This window comes from Adiantum capillus-veneris, chromosome 3, assembly GCF_014529385.1.
Source record: "Adiantum capillus-veneris isolate H3 chromosome 3, ASM1452938v2, whole genome shotgun sequence".
Lineage (NCBI taxonomy): Eukaryota > Viridiplantae > Streptophyta > Polypodiopsida > Polypodiales > Pteridaceae > Adiantum > Adiantum capillus-veneris.
In genome coordinates this window covers 150,104,736-150,121,218 of record NC_140933.1, presented here as the reverse complement: position 1 = coordinate 150,121,218, position 16,483 = coordinate 150,104,736, and the positions used below count along the sequence as shown (strand labels likewise).

The following is a 16,483-nucleotide window of genomic DNA, read 5'->3' as shown; positions in this document are numbered from 1 at the left end:
AAGTGAGGGTAGTACTCACCTGTTCCAAATCAGTGAGGGTTTTATAGAGGTTGATGCCCACCCGTAGTTGATGGGACCCAAAATTTGCCAGAATTTCCTGCAATCGAGGTAGCTCTTAAAGCCCATATCTCGTGGGATTTCATTAGTGCAAGATCCGGTAGAACATAGCACGTGTCAAATCGTGAGCATTGTAGCCGCGTACCTGTGAACACTCCATACTTGTGCAGAGGGTAACGTGCAACAGAGAAGATGTACGAGTAGCTTTAATGTTTGCAGAGGGTTTACAACAGGTAGTAACGCTATACATGTGTTGATAAAGTAAGGCAATTTGAAAGTTAGGGTTTCTAGGTAGCAAATAAAAACTAGCTTGAATAATTTCTAAAAAGAAGCGTCAAAGGATCACCCCGTATTTTACTGCCAGTAGTGAAATTTTGAGAATAAGTAATTTTGTAGTAGTAGCCAATTGAATATATCATACTATTTTTGCTAAGTCGATCCGCGGCTCATAAATTTGTATGAGGTATAGTCTCCAAATCTGGATGGTCGCAGACAAAAAAATACTCATAGTACCGATATTTCAAGAGAGACTGTTATAGGTAGGATGGCCACCAGTTGGGTAAGTTTCTAGAAAGAAATAATTGTCGTGAAAACAAAGGTGAGTTAATGTGTTACGGGATCCAAGAAGAGTTGGCATGTAAAGTGGGCTTTTAGTACGGATAGTCACTTGGGTAGAGGTTGCTATGTGGGTCTATAAAAGACGAGCGTATTATACTTCAAAGTGCACTATAACAGACTTGAGCAATTTTTAAGAGTTTAAATCAACGGTTTATAAGTTTCTTCAATAACTTGTCTTAAGTTGTGTCTTATACTTGATCAGCTATGACTTATAGTCAAGATCAAGTATTAGCGATAATCCTTGCTCATCTACAACAGTCAAGTGAGTCCATCAGGAGAAACACCATACTCTGTTATGAGTGTCTTTTATTCCCTCTATTAGCAACATTGGTTGCGCAGACAAAATGGTGGACATATCAAAATAGAGTGACACGGGTGACCCTTTGGGGTTGAGGACACTTCAGGAACAATATCTGTATGGCTATGGTAAAGGAAGCCGTGGGCTTACATCTACAGTATTATTATGTGAAACATCGGTTATATTTGCTAGCGCAGTTTCTACCACATCATAAGATATTTTTTTATCTTCATTTTGGCCTACCCCTAAGAGGATATTTTAACCACTCAACTCAAACCAGAGAGTTTAGTGTAATTTTAGCCAACCGTATCTTACCTTTGGCTGAGCGTCCAAACATGTGTTATTATTGTGACAACTGCTTGTGTGATCATGTAATGGATGGGCTAATTGAGATGTAAAGGTGAAAAAAGGGTTTTATTGAATTTAAGCCATGCTCTTTCCGTCCAATCATGTAGTGAAGCATGAGAAAGGAGTCATGCAAATTTGTGTGTGTCTCTCTCTATTTTTTGACTCGCACTAACTTTCTCTAAAGAGCACTAATATATTTGGACTTGTTTTGCATTTTCTTTTGATGTGGAACTCCATTAAGAGGTTTAAGTGCTCTGACCTGCAAATGATAAGGTAGGATACTGGTTTGTAGACTGAGATATTGTATCCTCTACTATTAATGCTTTACTTTGGAGAGTTCTATTCTTTTAAGCTTGGAAATTCTCCTTGTCTTGTTTCTCACCTATACTTATAGTATTTGTTGAACAATGTGTGGCCTTTTGTGTGTTCATGAGCCCTATTGGAAGGCATCTTACCAAGAGTGGATACATAGCATGACCCTCACATTTTGCTACTCTAGGCATATGTTGTCTATTGCTTTGATTTACCTTTATCAATGCTCAATAATATTGGTTGCAATCAAGTTCTCATTCACTAATGATTCCATTCAATGGTTGTTCTTTGATATGTTTCTATCACTAGCGTTCTCTACAAGTCCTCTCTAACCTATGGCTGATGTGTTGACTACAAGTTTACAGAAGGAAAATTCCTCTTCTACTAATAATGCTTTACTTGGAAACATTTGTTCTCGTGAGCTTGAAAAGATCTCTTGTACTCTTGTCCTTACAATGGGAAGTTTTGAGAAATGTATGGCCCACTCAATACTCATGTGCCATAATGGAAGGTATCTAACCATGATAATATTTTGTCAAAGGATATTGGAGATGCTCTGACTATTTGCTGCTCCTAGCATAGGGTGCTCTCGCTTTCACTAACTATTGGCATTGCTCTAAACTAGATGTGACATCTAGTTTACTCTTCCTTGTGCTCATCCTAGAAGGTTTTACCCTATCTTTTAACACCCACTTGTGATCATGTATGTGGTTTAAATTATGTTGCTACTACTATGGATTATGAAAATGCTCCTGAAGGGTGTTCTAAGCATTGGTGTTTCCTAAGTCTTATAACTACTTTACCCAAGTACCTAGCGACCTTTTTTGCTAACAAATGATGGCAATCCTAATGATTACATGTGGGATGTCTTGCTTAAGGTTCTTAAAAAACCTTGGATAAATCTACCTTAGATTTATCCAAAAGAAATTTTGAATTTACAATTTCTACTTTAGCTCAAACCCTTATATGGGGATTCTTTGATCACACTTGAAATGCTTAATAATAAACTAATGCTTTGCATAAGGTGGTTAGTTGGTTGCTGATTTGGATTTAAACCACTATGAATTGTGTGATTTAGATTTAAAACACTTCGACTCTATGGTGAGTTGACTCTATGGTGAGTTGCATAAATAAGTTCCAGGCTTTATTGAATGGTTTAGGCATAAAATTCATTTGTTTTTCATGGAAAAGGATTCAAAACAAAATAATACTTTTCAAGTAAATGGAAAATATTCCAATAATTGGCCATCTTTTGAAAGAGGGAGAAGGTGAAATCCCTTCATGAATTTATACTTGAATTACTTTTGCACATTTAGGACGATATCTAATCTATGGGAAAGATATCTATCAAGTTAGAAAATATTTTCTTAGTATCTTAAATAATCCTAGGATTCATATATTAATCCTACTCCAATAAGGTAATTGTGTTAAGTGCTACATAGTCATATTTTATTTGCTAGGTCTATTGACCCACTAAATGTATTTGGATATACACCTTGTAAACTTTTCAAACATTTGAATATAAACCATGCAAAAATTTTAAAAACTTTTGTCAGAGTTTTGTTCGTTTTTAGATTGATTTTTCAAAAATAGTCATTTCTCTCCTTTGCAGAGCCTCACTTGAGGAAATACAAAACTTTTGCAATGATAGACTATAGCATTGAAACACCTTTTATATACTCTATCAATATTAAGTTATACCCCTATTTGATTACCCATTTAGTGTTATGCTACCAAAATTTGGCAGCATCCTGTTTGTTTCTGTAATTTTGTCAAAAGAGCTTTTCATACATGGGAAATTTGTATGTACTGCAAGAGGGAATACAAGTAAAATAGGCTACTGTCAGCTTTTCTTATCTTTATAGAATGTGATGAGAGAAAAATATGCCTAGGAACTCCATCTAAATTTTAGCATCATATTTTTTTGTGATTGTTAATTACCAAAAATTCATGTTTAATTTTTCCTGTGATAACCTCACTAGAAGATATTTGTATATTACAAAAATAGTTTTAAGTTTTAAAAAACCTTTTTTTGTCTTTTGTAATCCATAAAAGGAGCCACATATAATAAACAAGAAACTCAAGTAATAGTCGAGAACTTGAGATTTCAAAGCCATGTTTCATCTTCACGAGAAAAGAGTTATGTTTCTCTTACACCACATATCTATCTGTTCAAGAATTTAAAAACATGCGGGTCTGATATGAACCCATTTAATTATCACTTATAAGTATGATATTGTGTACAAAGCGAGGTCTTTATACTATGAGGATTCTGCTACTTTAATGGACATGTATGTTTTCCCTATGAGTGTGTGTGTGTGGCGGGGGGGGGGGAGGAGGGGGCATGGGTGTGTTTCTACTTATTGCTTGCCCTCACGAATTATTGCTCTATCTCTTTTTTGTTTTTGCATTATTAGACTAGCGATAAGTTTGACTACCTCTAGAGGTGGAGGTTGGATGGCTTCAACATCTTCCACACTTGATACATCCAATTGAGCTACAATTGGACAAAACAACACCTTCCTTTGTACCTTCTTTGGAGGTGGAATGACGGGACATCTCTGAAGCTTCTTGACACTCATTTCGGGCCCATCGTGTTGAGATAGAGAAAACTGAGAGAGAGATTCTCCATGAAAAGAAAAGTTATTTCTTTCTTGCTTGTCAAGGATATGGTAAGAACGAAAGAAAGAGATCTCTATAATCCAAGGGACAACACGACGGCCATAGGGATGGAGATGGAGAGAGGTTGAGGGAGAGAGTCTACCTCCAGTGTCAAGCCAAGAGAGCTACAGCTTTGGAGAGCCTCTATGTGTGTTTGAGACTGAGGGAAGAGGTCCCTTTATATAGGCTCTCAAGGTAAAAAGAAAGCACTAAAAGTAGGGAAAAGTAAGAAGATGAGTTTGTGTGCATTTGTGGCACCTTTTTTTGTGCACGCTCTAAGGTGTGACCTTTGTCCTAGAGTCACTAGAGTATGATTCAAGGAGAGAAAAAGTTGAATTATCCCACATGTAGTGGTGCAAGGCTGTAGAGCTACTTAAACCTCCTTTCATAAATAAGCAAATCCAACCAAGTGTGATGGTTAACAACTACTCAAGATCATGTTTATGAGTCCAAGTTAATTGATCTTGGCACTTAATTTTCTTGAGTGATAATCTAGCCTACACACACTCACTTGTGTGCACCATGTTTTTCTTCCACCCTAGCTAGCACGATCCCATTCCCATCAAGTGGTATCAGATCTCTAGGGTATGCTAGCTAGGTTTGTTGTTACGCTTTTGTGTGCTAGATTCACTAATCTCTTTTTGCATTATCTTAATAATCCCAATCCTTAATTAGCACTTAGGCAAGAACATGCTCCACTATCCTTTGGTGATTAAGTGAGGGGGAACACGCATTTAGCATTGATCTTATGTGCAATTTTTCAATTAGTGTACAAAAACTATATTAGGTAAAGTGGGAAAATCCCAATTCCTAAGTTGGACAACTTTCAACATATCATGTAGAAAGTAATGAGATCTTTGTCAAAGATGTCAATTTTGTTAAGGTCTCATTCCAAATTATGCATGTAGATTACACATTGAGAACAAAATTGGACATGAACTTTCATGGTTTTAGTCAATTGAACCATTAAGAAACTAGTGCATTCCAGTTATTATCGTCGTGTATGCCTTATTGTCCTACCTATGATTTATCTAAAGGTAAAGTTTCAAGGTCCACCACTTATCCAAGCTAAGGTCAAGATGAGTACCTAAACTTATTCAAGGTCCACCACTTGTCCAAACTAGGACCCAAATTGAGGAAAACAACCTACCTTTCTATGACATTCAACCTCATCCAAGAAAATTCCATTACTAATCTAAGATTTCTTCATTTGAGGCATGAAGCATACATAAAACATGTATCATATGATTGGTTGCATCATAAGAGTGTTGATTTCATGGTGCACTTACCTAAGCTAGGCTCCCTTAGAGGAATATAAATCCCATCACTTGTCCAAGCTAGGTTCCCTTAACCTATGGAGGAATACAAAGTCAACTTCTTGTCCAAGCTACACTTAAAGTGATATGTTAAAATGAGTCTTTATATATATTTCTAAGTTGTTCTAAATGCCAATTTGACCATTCACAAACAAAAAAATGGAATTTATTTAAGATATCACTTTCATTTTGCTTTTTTAGATATTTCTTGAGATACATCAAGAAGTGTCAAGATCACATATATTACATTTTAGAATACCATGTGATACGCCACTTTATGCACATAGATGTATTCTTTCAAACATGTTCATGAGGATAAGACATTTAGGTATTCAGCTACACTTATGTTAAGTCATCTTAATTTTAAACATTTTATAACAAAGGGGTTTTTAAATCCACCACTTGACCATTCTAGACAATTTAATCAATTTCATGCTACTTGTATCAATGCTATTCTATGTGTATTTACAAAAAAAAAAGCAGTTGCTTTAAAGAAAATTTCAATCTATTTGCAACTATAATAAATGTAAACCTCTTGTGTTTATTACATTGTTCTTATCATTAAACATATTTGGAAACATGTCTTAAGGAAGAAGAATTAAATTAATGTCAATAACGGATTTTTTGATAAAGAGTTGCGATTTGGATATTATGTTCTAAATGAATGTGTTATGATGCATATGTTATGGGAATTTTTTTATTTGTGCATGAATACATGCATATAAATTCCCATGCCAATATCACAACAACATGGCATATTTTTGTATAAGTCTCCATACTAATATGACAACAACATTGTTCGATGATTTTATTTTTTTTTAATGAGTATAAAAAAAGAGTTCTTCTATTGATACAACTTATATTAAGTAAAAAATAATATTTACCATTAATTCACCCAGCATAAGAAGTCATACTCATGTTTTGAAAAAAAAAGGACATTGTTTATGTTGTACTTATGTCTTGAAGGAAAAAGAGTTCTCTGGACTAAATTTGTATCCTTAAATTAGAATTCACTCCATTAATAAAGAAGTCCCCTTTCACTAGGGTGAACTTTGTAGAAACATCCAAGTTACAACAAGATCTAAATATTTATAGTGGATCCATTTACACAAGATATGAGCACAATATAGATAATTCTCTACTCAAAGCAACAAAAAAAAAAGAGCACCCATAAGTAGGATGTATTCCATTAATAAAGAGTCCCCCAAATGTTAACGTGCACTCCATGTGAAACACATTAAATTGAACAGAAGTCCCCTTACAATATGGTACACTTCAAGTAGAAAACAATAATGTGATAAATGGTTGGATGAAAGATAAATGTGCAATTTATATTCACCTTGAATAATAATTTACAATGAACCAGTTTTAATTGATATGTGGTTTTGTGTACAATTGATATCTCTGTCACTACATTCTTGCCAAACAACTTCAACATGTGACTCTCAACATTGTCTTCTTGACAAGTAGACATTCATGATATAAGTTGTCTCAGGATCCTCTACCTTGTTCACAATTGTATTGGAAGTATAACTCCTCTTGTTTCTTGCACACAACCATCCAACTAACCATGGAGCTATTGTGCCTTCTAAGAAGCATTGAAGTTGTTCAGGTGTTTGTCTCCAAAATTTTGGAAATATACGATAAGTTCTTGGCATATTCCACATCACTCTATATGGAGTATCATCAAAAATTAATGTGTTGCTAGCAAATTCTTATGATAAACTCTTTTATATCCAATCATGATATTTGGATTTTGACAATGCATATTGCTCATAAACATCTTGAACTTTGAACAATGCCTAAGAAAGCACATCTCAAGTATATGTTGAGCTTTGGTTAGGTTATAGCAACTCTATATCCAAGGTTCAAAATAATCAAAACAAAAGTCCAAGAAAGCTTCAGCATCACGGCGTACCACATGATAAACTTCATCTTTGTCAAACACAATTCGCATGTGCTCGGCCCATGATGGAACAATATCACCGTGTCGCATTTCAACTGAATGGTTTAGTAAACCCTCTATATCTAAGATAAGAACCCTCCGTTGTTGCTTCAAGGTAAGTAGTAACTAAGTAGGGGGTGGTTGATGGCTTCGATGAGGCCCCATAAAAGGTTGAATAGAAGAATTTTCTCTTTCAAATGAATTATCCCAATCTAAAAACAACATATTTCTTTCTTTTGGCTCTAAAAAGAAACCCGAAACATTTAGTTGCTATTCATTTTTAAACCTTAAAACAAAATTGATGGTTTTAGCATTCAATATTTGATCACTATAGACATCCAAAAGAATCTTAAATTGGTCTCACAATACTAAAAAAACATGTGATTATAAAATTAGGGCAATTTGTCAATACATAAGTGAACTTTAAACCTTTCCAAGTCAATTGATACAATTGGTCTAAAAACCAATGGTGACGTACAATTAGGTGAAAATTGGTCTAAAAACCAATTGTTGAATATCAAGAAAAACTCAAACATAGAGAATAATCTTTGTGTGCATTGTTTTTAGATTGCAAAGACACAAAATTTTGCAAACTAACCACTTACTGTTCTTAGAGGTTTCTTCTTTCAACTGAATGAAATGGTGCAAATGCCCTATGAAATAGTCCTTCAAAGAATAATCTGAATGAGATCTGCAAGAAACCATGATGAAGTGAGTGTTTTGAATCAAAATACAAATATCATTTGCAAAAGTATTTATTGAAAATTCAACATGATTTCTAATGAGTAGTACCTTAGTGTCTGAGAAGATTGTGCTCATTTAGTAGCTTCTTCACAAAACACAACATTTGTATGGAGAGTCATCCACAAGAATTGTTCTGCTTGGATCACATTGAAAGCATGCAGATATTTTTGCCAATGGCTTAAACATAGTTGAAACTTGAGGATTGTCTGGTCTAAAAAATTGCACGCCTTCAGGAACATAGCAAGATTCTTGAGACCAAACTACAAAAATTGGCAATACCTCCTCTGCAGTGCTTTGAAGTGTTCTCAACATCTGATAAACATTAGCTTCTCTAGCTGTTGACCGAATCCCAACATTGAATCTCTTCAATATGGACTTTAAAAAGTGGATGCACCTTGGCCGTAACACAATATGCCTTCATGAATCATATTGAATAGATTCATGAATAGATGATGGTTGTTGACTTTGTTTCAATAGTAAACCATTCAAGTCCAATATTACACTCAACATGGATTTGTTGGGATTTGATGAAACCAAAGTAGTTGCATCAACAACACTCTCTTGCACATCTTTTATAGATTGAAAGTTTTCACCCATGCCTTCCTTCGATGAAAGATGTAGCAAAGAGGCCTCATGTATTTTCATTTGAGTATGAATAATTGGATTCAATTCTTCAAGTGAAACCTTTGTGGATACATGTGGAAGGCTCTCATTATTTGCTACTGGATTGAAGCATTCCTTATCTATCCCACCTTCAATCCTTACACTTGTAATTTTACACAATGTTTATGGGATTAGTAGATTATAGATATAACGAAGGCTTGAAATGTGGATTCAATTGTTGGTGTCTCCTAGATCCACCACTTGGCCATTCTAACCACGTTTTAAAGATAGGTGCATTCAGCACTTGGCCATCATAATACTTGTAATTTTACACAATGTTTGTGAGATGAGTAGATCCTAGATCCACCACTTGGCCATTTAAACTACGAATTGGGAAGTAGGTGCATCAAAGATCCACCACTTGGCCATTATATCAAAGGCTTGAATTGTGGATCCAATTGTCAATGTCTCCTAGATCCACCACTTGGCCATTCTAACCATGTCTTAAAGTTAGGTGCATTCAACACTTGTCCATCATAACACTTGTGATTTTGCACAATGTTTGTGGGATGAGTAGATCCTAAATCCACCACTTAACCATTTAGACTAAAAATTGGAAAGTGGGTGCATCAAAGATCAATCACTTGGCCATTCTAACCATGTCGTAAAGTTAGGTGCAAACAATATTTGGTCATCATAACACTTGTACTTTTTTATAAAATGTTTGTGGGATGAGTAGATCCTAGATCCACCACTTGGCCATTTAAACTAAGAATTGGGAATTAGATACATCAAAGATCTATCAATTGGCCATTATAACAAAGGCTTGAATTGTGGATCCAACTGTTGGTGTCTCCTAGATCCATCACTTGGCCATTTTAACCATGTCTTAAAGCTAGGTGCATTCAACATTTGACGATCATAATACTTGTAATTGTACACAATGTTTGTGTGGATGAGTAGATTCTAGATCCACCACTTGGCCATTTAGATCCTAGATCCTAAATCCGTCATCTTATCATTATATATAGTTTGTGTAATGAAGGGTGCATCCTAAATAAAGTCAAAGTCATTCTAATGAAGTTTTGAATGTTGGTGTGCATCCTATATATTGAATCAAAAAAGTTGTGAAAGACTGTACTCATCTTATATCCACCAGTTGGCCAATCCACAAATCATGGAAGAGTAGATACTAGCTCAATCAAAGATTCAATCATAATTTTTGAGCTGTCCATCCATCCAAAATCCACCACTTGGCCAACCTTAATGGCTTTTGTCAAAGTGAGTGTATTCTAAATCCACCACAAATATTTTTCACCACTTATCACATCCTTAATCCACAATAAGTGACTATTTTGAACAACTCATAGAAGCTTTGTTCCATTTTAGATCTACCACTTGTCCATTGTAAAAAGTGATAGAGCACATATTGTTTCTTAGATGCACCACTTGGAGATTTTATATTCAATTTCTTGTTGAAGAGTAAGGGAAATCTTAATCCGCCACCAAGCCACTTTGAGCAAGGTGTGAGAAGGAAAACTGCATCTTGTATTTAGTACTTGCCCTTTTAAACAAATTAAGAAAGGTTTGGTGCATCCAAGATCCATCAAAAGATCATTCTAAACATGGTGGTGTAAGAGAAAAATGCATCCTTGATTCACTACCTTTCCATTCCACTTGTCCAAGCCAAGATCTATTGAGTTATAGAGGACCATAAGATCCACCACTTGTATAATATATGTCCTATTGAAACATAGAGAGCCATAAGGTTCACCACTTGTCCAAACTATGTTTCATTTAAGCATAGAGGACCATAAGGTCCCATTCTATACTCTATTCAAGTATAGAGAGCCATGAGGTCCACCACTTGTCCAATCTATGCTCCATTCAAGCATAGAGAGCCACACGACCCACCACTTGTCCAAGCTAAGATTGATTCAACCATAGAAAAACACAAGGTCCATCACTTGTCTAGTCTATGCTTTATTGAAGGGTAAAGAGCCATAAGATCCACCATATGTCCAAGGAACTAACCCATTCAAGCATAGAAAGATACAAGGTTCACCATGTGTCTAATCTCTATTCTATTGAAAGACAGAGATCCATAAGGTCCACCACTTGTCTAAGCTATAGTCCATTAAAGCATACAAGACCATAAGGTCCACCACTTGTCCAATTTAATCTCTATTGAAGCATAGAGAGCCATTAAATCTAACACTTGTTCAAGCTATGTTCCATTCCACCATAGGTAGCCACAAGGTCCACCACGTGTCCAAGCAAAGTTCCATTCTAGCATAGATAGTCACAAGGTCCACCACTAAATCTAAGCTCTATTGAAGCATAGAGAACCATAATTTTTACCACTTGTCCAAGCTATACTCCATTTGATCATAAAGGATCATTCAAGAATAAGGTCTACCACTTCTTTCATTTTTAGGATGGACTTTGAATCTGGAAAAAAAGTGCACATGGTACTTGACAATGAAATTTTTTTTGTTGGTTGTGTGTGTAGAACCAATGAAGATTCAAATTCCATCCTAAACATGGGAGATGAAATGTATACCCATAACTTGGCACTTCTAAGTAACCAAAAGACAAATGAGTGAAACTTAGAATTACCATTTGGCCATTCTAAACAAGTCTTAGAAGGTGGTAGCATCTTAAACCAAACATTCCAAACAAGTTGTGAAAGGGTGGTTGGTGCACTTAATAAACTAGTACTTTTTTATTGAAAGAACATTGTTTAAATATAGGTGCATCCTAGATCCGTCAGTTGTCCAATCTAAAAAAGTGCTTGAGAGGAGCAAGGAAATATTCAATCCACCATCAAGACACTTTAAGCAAGGTATGGATGAAAAAGTGCATCCTTCACTTAACGTTTAGCTATTCTAAACAAGTTTTACATGGGTTTGGTACATCCAAAATCCACTATTGGGATATTCTTAATGGTAAAATTTAAAAAATGCATTCAAAATGAACTACTGCATAAACTGCTAATGTATAAGTTTATGCTCTGGATAAATATGTACAATGAGATACAAATTCTTGTATGGATTATGTTTAACATGATACATGAACTTTGAAATAGAGCATTATTATCCAAGCTCTAAAAATCTTGTGAAATTCTATGGATATCACTTTAGGAACAGATTTTGTATGAAATCAAGTATTCATTGCATAACATGGCAATGCCATCACAACCCACGGTGTTTTTCATGATACATACTCAGTAATGAGTCGGTTTCAAATAAATTATCAATAACTTTCATATAAGGGACTTTATCATGAGATTTGAGTTATGTTAGGTAAATTCATATTTTGCAAGAAGCTCTTCACCACTTTCTATGTGGCATAGGGTTTCAACACAAACATAGCCACATTTATCCAAGCTAATTTGTGTTGTAATGGCTTTATGCCAAGGTAAAAAATTGGGATCAAAAGTATAATATACATTTGGGCTCATACTTAGACCATGAGTACTATTTATATATCATGCCAAATTTCCATCTTCTACATCACCAACAATATATATCTCATCATCCACACAATTGACATTTGGATCATCCAGAAGTGAGTACCTAGATGCCCTTGGAGATATCTTGCACAACTTCTTCCAAGTATCATGGAAATACTTATCATCGCTATAATGGAGAATAGTCATACCCTTTTGAAGATGTGTATGCACAAAAAGCCCATAACCATTTCCTTGTGTATTGGAAGCTCGTACTTCAAAGATAATACCAAGAGAATCATCATGCCACACATATTGTGAAAGACATTGTCTTTTAATATCTTTTGAGTCTGCAATAAATTTTTTTAAACATATTTTAGTTTTAAAATGTCAAACGTTGTAGACTATATGTTTTAGTTAAGTTTTTTATGTCATGAAGTATCAATTCAACGTAGTAAAGAATCAATTTTTTGTATGCCAATTTACATTAGAATAATTTTCAGTAGATATGTTACTTCAAATTATTGATGTAATAAGTAATGATTTATCTTTCTTACAATTTTAAACTATTCAGAAAAGGTTCACTGCATGATACTTTTGAGCAAAATTAAAGTCAAAGATCTTAAATCAATGATTAATATACTTGACAATATACATGATGAAACTATCATTACATGTTTAAAAAATGATATCAAACTTATTTCAAAATACAAAGTTTAATTACATGACAAGTGGGTATAGAAGCTTAGCTCATACTTGCTTCAAGGTTCAAAAAGTTTGTAACTGATATGGGTGGCTCACTTGTTGATGCTTCTACCGTATTCGATACTCCTTGGTCATCAATGGGCTGATCTAATTGATCACTTTGAAGTTTTGCCCATTTTTCGACATCATCATGCTGATTTGCAAAGCTCAAAAGTCTTGTTTTAAGCTTTCTTTGGTCGTCGATATTGTCCACAAGGTATAACACTTCCCTTTTCTGCTTGAGTCCCAACTCTGTTATGTAGCCATCACTGAACATGTCAATAAGTTTTAAATCTTCTTTGCAATACTTTTGAATGCATTGCTTGATTGTCAGCTCCTTCTTGAGTTGTAGAAACTCGACATCTGACAATTGACTCATACTTCCAAAATCGAGATCAAGGTATCCTGCATCTAGTATTATGGATTTTATCCTTGGACTTGAATAACTAATAAGTCCCTCAAAGGCATCTCCCTTGCTCAAGAACACAAGTGTGGTGAAGAATTCTATAGTACCAAAAAAATTCAAATGCTTCACATTGTGAAATACCCCAAGAAATTGTATTTTGACCATGTTTGTCATACTTTGTAAAGCAGACTATAACTGCACATAGTCTTTATTATTTAAAAAAGAAAGGATGCACGTTGTGGTTCTGTTGACCCACCTACAATAGCCATAATTCCATTTATGAGATCTTTGAATCTTTCAGATGACCATTGTAGATTGGTCTCCAAATCTCGTGTGTTGTTCAAGATACACAATCCTATAGGGATAGGGTTGTTTAGATGGCGCTCTAAGTAAGATCTTCCCTCCATTTGAAGACTGACAACATATATAGACCATGGTAGATCTATAATTGAATCTGCTTTGTCTTTCACAATGTTGATCGTCCATTGGATATATTTTCTTGCCTCTTTAGGAAAATCAATCTTCTTTGTACCATGTTGTAGTTGTGATGTCAGCCAAGCATCACAGAGTGTCAAGAAATGGCAGTAAACAACATCATTAATGTTGTATGCGGTAGAAAGCTTCTCCCAATTTTCACATGGATTCTCCTCATTGAGCAAATTGAATTGCTCAAGCAACTCATCTTGAATAATTCGATCTTGTTTCAATTGCTTGATATGATCAGTCATGTCGATTACACCTGGTGTATCCTTTGTACCCTTAGACAAAACAATCATTCCACTCTCTATTTCTGTTTGAATCTTTTCTACTTCATCTTCTTTTAGACCACACAAATATCTAAAAATTGTGGCCGTTGGCTTCTTATTTTCTCTCTCTAATTGCTCTGTGATCTGCAACCATCGATCATAAATAGGATCAGAGTAAGTGACCATATGAGCTTGTTTGGTGATGAATGATGCACCAACAGAAATCCTTGCCATTTTAAAAAATGCATGCAAAACCAAAACAAATTAAATTCAAAATTTTAGTTGTTTTATCATTATATAACTACGAGAGAGAAAGAAAAAGAAAACTTACAGCCCAAGGTGTGCAAGATTTTACACGTTCCTCTTCACCAATGTTTGGACGTGATGGGCATTTTTGAAATATCCATTGACTACAAAGATGCTTAAGAATGTCATTGTAATGTTGCTTAACATATGGCACCTTGGCCTCCTCATTTGCTATGGCTGTTGCAACTTGTGGGGATGGATCTACAACAATCCGGGCCTTTCTTTTTTCATAAACTTGTATTAGATCCTGGGAGCCACCATCCTTTTTCATTTGTTGAAATCTTAACATTTTGACATCATAAATTGAGTGGTGTCCATCAATGATCCAAAATTTGTAGTCAACAAGTCTTTATTCTTCTTTCTACCTCAGTACGTGTCATTGGAACTCCAGACGTTTGGCCACAATTCTTTACAGAAATTAGATAAGCACATGATGAAGGCCGATTTGCACTTGCTCCAAAGAAGAGCATACAATTTTGTACTTGATTATGCTTTAGCTAACGATAATTATAATGACTAGGAGCAAGAAACAATTAGTGACGGGAATCTCGTATTCCTTATACTTCAAAGGAAAGTATGCTGAATACTTTTCCATACCTCTTGTAACACTCTTTTTTGCTTTTTGGACCTCGTTCTCTAAGCGATCAGGCTCCACAAACCTTAATAAGAGTTGATTGCTTGTGTCCTTTGATCTCAAAATGGCCTTATCTACATTTGAAACACCAGCTATTGTAACACCCCTTGCCTTTTTGGTTGTGGTCTTCTTAATTGATTTCTTATTCTTCACTTGCTTGCCTTTCAAAGCAATAATAATTGCATCTTGTAGCCTATCTGCAGTGATATCAAATAAATCTTCATTAACATCCCAACCTCATAAAAAACATTGTCTCTTCCTTGTCTTTGACCATTTTTTCAACGACATAAGAATTTGCCAATAGTCGGTACTCAGTATTTTCAGGTATCCCAATGTTAATGCACTCAATGTTAGGATGTCCTTCAACTGTTAAAACACTTGTAGAGACTACCTGCCCTAGATCATCAAATCTATTCTCATCTTTGTCACTAGCCACAAAGACATGCACTTAATGGAATTGTGCACCTTGCACTCCATAAACGTCTAAATACCATTTTCTCCTATCATCACTTGCAAATTCAATATTAACAGCAATTGTCACAGATTTTTGTTTTTGAATCATTTTTTCTCTAAAATCGAAGAAGACACAAATAACTAGTTAGTATCTATAATGACACATTCAATGTAATAACACTTTGAAAGCGTATAAATTGAATTGACATATAATATTTTAATTACACTCTTGAAGATTTTTAGATTCTAAACTCAAATACTTATCCAATTGAGACATTTGATAGCCAAAGTAGGTGTATCCTAGATCCCATAAGTCATATAGAATAATTTTTTAAAGGTAGATTATCTTGAATCCTTTAAGTTGAACCATTTTGAGATAAATTTTCAAGATTTTATCCATCTTATATCCACCACTTGTCCATTCTAACCAAGCCTTGAAAAGTGGGTGCATTAAAGAACCACCACTTGGCCATTCTAAGCAAGTCTTTGAAAGGTGGGTACAATTGTTGGTGTATATAGATCCATCACATTGAATTTTCAAATAAAGTATATAGGATAGGTAGATACTACATGAACTATTTGGCCATTCTAGTCAAATTTTGAAAGATGGATGCATCCAAGATAAACCACTTGGCCATTCTAACCAACTTTTGCAAGGTGGATGCAATGATCGGTTTCCCCTACGTCCATCATCTATCAATTTTAAATAGTCTTTATAGGAAAGATAGACCATAGATCCACCACTTGACCATTCTAACCTAGTATTGGTAGGTGGGTGTAGACCGTAGATCCACCACTTGGCCATTCTAACCATGCCTTAAAGTTAGGTGCAATTGACCAT

General features: G+C 35.0%; 1 protein-coding gene across 1 annotated transcript; it reads right to left on the bottom strand.

The window, feature by feature from the left end:
- Positions 1 to 13,098: 13,098 nt before the first annotated feature.
- Positions 13,099 to 13,668, bottom strand: LOC147461932 (uncharacterized). The gene has a single exon (XM_086502138.1). It carries the CDS (start codon positions 13,666 to 13,668, stop codon positions 13,099 to 13,101), a length of 570 nt encoding a protein of 189 aa, XP_086358264.1.
- Positions 13,669 to 16,483: the final 2,815 nt, after the last annotated feature.

Coding starts and splice junctions, on each gene's coding strand:
- LOC147461932 (XM_086502138.1), bottom strand. CDS start 13,668: ATGGTCAAAATACAATTTCTTGGGGTATTTCACAATGTGAAGCATTTG.